Source organism: Alosa alosa, chromosome 11 (assembly GCF_017589495.1).
Source record: "Alosa alosa isolate M-15738 ecotype Scorff River chromosome 11, AALO_Geno_1.1, whole genome shotgun sequence".
Taxonomy (NCBI): Eukaryota; Metazoa; Chordata; class Actinopteri; order Clupeiformes; family Clupeidae; genus Alosa; species Alosa alosa.
This window is the reverse complement of record NC_063199.1, coordinates 23,702,101-23,708,334: the sequence shown is the minus strand read 5'-3', so window position 1 is coordinate 23,708,334 and position 6,234 is coordinate 23,702,101. Positions and strand designations below refer to the sequence as shown.

At 44.7% G+C, this 6,234-nt stretch overlaps 1 protein-coding gene across 1 annotated transcript in view; it reads right to left on the bottom strand.

Moving 5' to 3' along the window:
* LOC125303617 (solute carrier organic anion transporter family member 1C1-like) overlaps nucleotides 1-6,234 on the bottom strand; it is a 24,963-nt gene continuing 18,729 nt past the window's right edge. The window contains 9 exon segments of the mRNA XM_048257461.1: nucleotides 1-270; nucleotides 2,006-2,123; nucleotides 2,517-2,581; nucleotides 2,834-3,024; nucleotides 4,275-4,440; nucleotides 4,785-4,865; nucleotides 4,867-4,978; nucleotides 5,605-5,769; nucleotides 5,976-6,224. Coding sequence (XP_048113418.1) covers nucleotides 42-270; nucleotides 2,006-2,123; nucleotides 2,517-2,581; nucleotides 2,834-3,024; nucleotides 4,275-4,440; nucleotides 4,785-4,865; nucleotides 4,867-4,978; nucleotides 5,605-5,769; nucleotides 5,976-6,224 — 1,376 coding nt within the window. The 3' untranslated portion in view covers nucleotides 1-41.

The window sequence follows — 6,234 nt, the reverse complement described above, 5'->3', positions numbered from 1 at the left end:
AAAAACAGATTTACATGGACGAGTGGCAACCATGCTGACCATCACAGCCGCGTCTCCCGGTCGGGGTTGCAGTCCAGCGTCCACAGGAGCTGCTCGCAGTGCAGCGTGTGGTTCTCCTCCTTCCTGAGGCACTCGGTCTCTGCACCGCCATTGGTCAGCGCCGCCTGCTGCTCCTCGCGTCGCACGTGCCGCCTCAGCAGCATGAAGCCCAGGATGCACAGGAAGAAGGAGACGGTCCGCAAACCCAGCGTCAGGCCCAGATACACTATCCTGAAAAAGAAAGAACATCAGAGAGAGAGAATGCGAGAGACAGAGAAGAGACTGAGAGGGGAGAGGAAGAATTGACTTATGCCTGAGACCCAGAGCCACGGTCATTGTTTCATTGTAAGTCGGTTGGCAATGAGATTGTTTGTGTGAGGATAAGAACATGCAGCATAATGCATGACAGAGGAAAGTGAATACCCCCAGATTACATTAATCAGAGCAAGGCGTCTCTTTAAAAAGGCTTTAAAAACACAGTAACAACTACCTGTTTTGGGACGATTATGTGCAACTATATAATTACGATGATGAGCATATTATATGAACATAATATGGAAGGTTAACAACCATGTCTAAGCTTCATATGATCCAGCCTTTGGCCTTTGCGGTCCATGCACTGGGAGATGCTAACATAGGTCATGGCTTCATATAGAATTCAAACAGAGCCATGATCTTCCAGGAAGAAGTTATTTATTAATTCAAACCACAAGGCTTTCATAAATATTTAACCCAAAGATTAAGATTGCATTGCACAATATTGGTGTAGCCATGCAGCGAACTACTTCATAACAAATGGTGCCATGCGCCTGGGACCTCTGGCCTGTCCCCAAGTGCTGACTGAATCCATCAGAGGGCCACAACGATATTCAGCACTAGTATGATGTTGTTCTTGCATATGCTTACTTATCTTGGTTATTCTTTCTACAAAATATTTTCAAGCTCATTTAAAAAAAAAAAAACATTGGTGGAATAGGAAACGTGTAGATGTATAGATTTACTGAGCGTGCTTTTCAGTCTGTGGGTTTGTAAAGGTCATGGGAGTTACTAGGCAGTTCCAGAATGTCCTTAGAATGTATTGGAATGTGATAAGATATGACCATTCTTTGGAATTAAAAGTGAAATAATACATTTCAATTCTTCTTGATTTGAATCCTTTTCATCTTTTAGTAGAAGGGGGTCACTTGGGCTTCAGCCTGGTTGGTGCTCACGGAACAGGACGCAGAAGTCAAAAAGGGAGATCCAAGGTCTAGCAAACAGCAAACTGACTAACGTTTCGACGCCCATGTGTCTTCTTCAGAGTCAAAAAAAAAAAAAAAAAAAAAAAAACAGAGACGAGAGAGAGAACCGGAGGGCTCTCTCAATGTGACAGGTGTTAAGTGTACCTGTAGGCTGTCGTGTTGTATATTCGGCATGTGTCATTGTGACAGGTGTTAAGAGTACCTGTAGGCTGTTGTGTTGTATATTCGGCATGTGTCATTGTGACAGGTGTTAAGAGTACCTGTAGGCTGTTGTGTTGTATATTCGGCATGTGTCATTGTGACAGGTGTTAAGAGTACCTGTAGGCTGTTGTGTTGTATATTCGGCATGTGTCATTGTGACAGGTGTTAAGAGTACCTGTAGGCTGTTGTGTTGTATATTCGGCATGTGTCATTGTGACAGGTGTTAAGAGTACCTGTAGGCTGTTGTGTTGTATATTCGGCATGTGTCATTGTGACAGGTGTTAAGAGTACCTGTAGGCTGTTGTGTTGTATATTCGGCATGTGTCATTGTGACAGGTGTTAAGAGTACCTGTAGGCTGTTGTGTTGTATATTCGGCATGTGTCATTGTGACAGGTGTTAAGAGTACCTGTAGGCTGTTGTGTTGTATATTCGGCATGTGTCATTGTGACAGGTGTTAAGAATAGCCTGTAGGCTGTCGTGTTGTATTTTCGGCATGTGTCATTGTGACAGGTGTTAAGAGTACCTGTAGGCTGTTGTGTTGTATATTCGGCACGCCCCACGGCCACCACATCGTTTCTGTCCCCACTTCAAGCAGGTGGTGTCAATAATGGCACCAAAATAGATGGGGGCAGGTATTCCAGCTGTACAGGGCGAAAGACAACACATGCAAAGGTAAGGACAAGTCCCCCATTTCAAACCATTACAGTGGAGACTTCACAGGGGAGCATGGAGTCTCCAGGAGGTCAGGAGATGCACTCAAGTGACAAGCTGACAAGTGATGATGTACTGTATGTATGCATGAGTGTATTCCCTGCATTTATTTATTCATGATTGTATATAATTCTGCATGCATGGATGCATGCAACAATGCCGCCACAACAGGCATTGTACATACCTCGGTGGTTAAATTTAGTGTAGCTTTTGGCAGAGGAAATTCTAAGTATGAGACAATGCTTACAAAGCTTGATGAAATGTCAAAGACTTTGAATGGCTCGAGGTGCCAATCGTAAATTTGACTGATTGACAGGACTTACCGAGGGTCCGAGTGGAAAGTGTGTAGAGCCCCAGTGCGAGAGACTTCAGCTGCGGCTTAATGCACCTATCGGAGCGGAACGCAGACAGACCGTAATAATCATAAGCATTACTTCAGCATTGTATAACCATTGCATAACTCTTATGTAATCATTGCTTGAGTAAAGTGGGACAAGCATACTATGGTCGCTAAAGTGCATGTTCTACTTTCCTCTTTATTAAGAGGAAGGAAAGCACTTTACGTGTGATTATGGGAACAGTCAGAAAGGGAAACAAATGGACCTTGTTGACATGTCCAGTTGTCTCTGTGCAGACTCACCTGATGAGCAGCACATAGCCAGGGGTTCCCCCCAGGGAGATGATGAAGGAAGTGATGACTGACAGGCCCAGGAAGTAGGGGAAGATGCTGTCACAGCTGCTACGGTGGGGGCAGTGGCCCAAAATAGCTGTCAGGTTGCCGGTCTGGGCACCTGGTCCAGCGGTGCCGATGCATTTGCAGTGTTCAAACACCTGCAGACATAGAGATACTGCATTAGGATACTGAGAGATACTGCCAAATAGGATAGACAAACACAACCAAAGTCACAAAGCATGCTATGACACTTCCGTTTATGCACACACCATGCTATAATACGTGTCCACGCTATGCTATAACACTTGTGTCCACACCATGCTATAACACTTACACACCATGCTATAACACTTACACACCATGCTATAATACGTGTCCACGCTATGCTATAACATTTGTGTCCACACCATTCTATAACACTTACACACCATGCTATAATATGTGTACACGTTATGCTATAACACTCGTACACGCCATGCTATAACACTCGTACACGCCACGCCATGCTATAACACTGGTACACTCCATCCTATAACACTCGTACACTCCATCCTATAAAACTCGTACACTCCATCCTATAACACTTGTGTACACGCTATGCTATAACACTCGTACACGCCACGCCATGCTATAACACTGGTACACTCCATCCTATAACACTCGTACACTCCATCATATAACACTTGTGTACACGCTATGCTATAACACTTGTGTACACGCTATGCTATAACACTTGTTTACATGCTATGCTTTAACACTTGTGTTCACGCCATGCTACAACATTTGTGTCATGACATATTGCGAAAGTACAAAGATGAAGAAGAGTAATTTGAAAAACAATCTAAAATGCAATAGTATGTTCAAAATCAATATGACGAGATAATTAGTAAAGAACATTGTTTTTTATTCTTTCTTCTCCAGACTTATTAACAAACTGATGTTACTGTGAGTCAGGAGTGTCTGATCGATCGAAGTGCCAGTTTATTAATAAATGTATTTAGGGATGTAGTGGTAAAATAAGAGGTGGGTAAACTATGAATTCTGGGAATTGCGGTATCGGATTTTTATTATATGTTTGATGATGGTGGAGGTTATTGTCCAATGTTTATAACAATACCAGTGGTATTAAATGGGTCCTATGTGTTGATGAGTGTACATATTGTGAGTGTGAATAGCACAGTGTGATTTATTACTGTTAAAAGTTGCAATTGGTGAATAAACTATTTTGAAAGGTGGATAAACTAATAAGAGGTGGATAAACTATATCTTTGAAATTTCAGAGGTGGATAAACTGTGTTTACTTGCATTTAGCCTCCACTACACTCCTGAATGTATTGCGTTCTAAGAGGAAAACAGTGTTGCGCGATTCTCTCTTTTTTGATATATAAGAAGAAGAAGGAAATCTGACCGTCTCCTTCCCAGATCCGTTGGAGGCTGTGCAGCCGGCCAGACAGGGGCTGACGTACGTAATGCCGTCTGCTCCACATACGGGGTCCCAGTCCTTCCCGGAGCACATGCACGCTGAGTTGCAGTTGGTGAATAGAAACCTCTCGTTGTAAGACAAGACATCCTCGCTTTGTGTGGGTACCAACGTTGTAAAGAAAACAGCATGAAATATACACAAAAGACTTGTTATTTATCTGTCCTTTAGGTCAACGCATATTTGAAGGCCCCTATCATGCCAGAAACAGAATTATGATATATTAATATATGATGTATAACCTGACATGTCACAGGTCAAATCTGGTTAATAGGTACTTATCCCAAGCGACTTCCATATGTCAATTATATATCAATAGCCATTCGCCCCAGAGCAACTCGGGATTAAGTGCATTACTCAAGGGTACACAACTTTTCTGGCTACTGAATGCTAGCCCAGCTCTTTAGCCACTATGCTACCACCGTGTGCATGACCTACCCAGAGTATGACAGCGTTACGCCCGCCACCTTGGCGTTCTCACAGCCCATGGCGAAGAAGAACAGCGAGAGAAAGTAGCCCCAACGAGGTCCCGAAGGCGAACTTGGCGGCGGCCAGGATGCCGAACTTGAACTTCTTCATAATGACGCCCCCCAGGAACATTCCAAGGGCCACGGCTGGGATGTTGATGATGCCTGTAGCACACAGCACAGACGCAGATCCTGCATGTCAACATGCTGAACAGGGGGAGGATCAGCCTCCACCAAAACACAGGCAGAGCTCGGGCTGCACACTGGCAACCTGTCCGTGCTGCATGGTGAGGGAATCAAAGAGGGAATTCTCCTGTTCATATCAAAGTAACATCATCCATTTTTCATCTGAAGTGGTCACGTCGAGGGCGATGAGGATTTCTTTTGATGGTTGAAAGGACAGAGAATCCAAAATAGATAGGCCTGTGCCAAACACACACACACACACACACACACACACACACACACACACACACACCACTCTAGAAAGGGGAGGGGGTGCTCATCAGCGCATCTGAACGTCAACAGCTCATTTTAAAATAAAACCTTTTATCATGCCTGTGCCATTAATTAATCTCATTTCCCTATTCTCTTTCATGTGTCACATTCTAATTGCAGTCGACTCACTTTTTAGGGTCCCCTGAAGACAGATGAAGAAGGGAAAGAAAAATGCAAGTTGGCACAAATTAAAACACTTTCACTTTGACAAGCTAATGGACATCTCCTGAGGCCAAAGTGGCAAGTCGAGGCCAGAGAGCGGAACGTGGTCAAACTAGAGCAACGGCACCTACCCATCAGAAAGTTGGCTTTGGAGGCAGACTGTCCATAATGCTGCTCGATGTATTTGGGCTTGTACGTGACCATACCAATGAGCGAGTTGAACTGGATGATGGTCACACAAAGATATGTCAAATACACAGGATTACCAAGCAGGCTCTTCAATGTAGGGAGGAATTCTAAAAAGAGATAAAAAGCAGACGTTATTCTGGTACATTGGCACAAGCACAGATGGATTATTATATAACTATATTATTACACTATAACAAATCTGGTGGTTATCTTATCGGACTCTATCACAACCTAAGAGGACTTCTCAAAGACGTTTATGTTTATGGTATGCGAAGGACTGTGTGAGTCGACCAGAGAGGTCCAGCTGCGGTACCTTTAGCCATATCGTGGAAGTTGGCGAGCTCGTCTGGCATGTACTTGTGCTTGATGGTGGGGGCGTCCTTCAGGAAGCTGGCCTGCTCCAGGGGGCTGTCGTCATTGTGCTGGTCTTGCGGGGGCGGCAGCGCCCGGGGCAGGAACCAGAAGGGCACGGCCGAGGCCAGGGTGATGACCCCTGCGATCAGGTAGCCCAGCCACCAGGCTCCCACCCACCGCGCATCGCTAGGGGTGATGGTGATGGTGTCTGTGGGGGG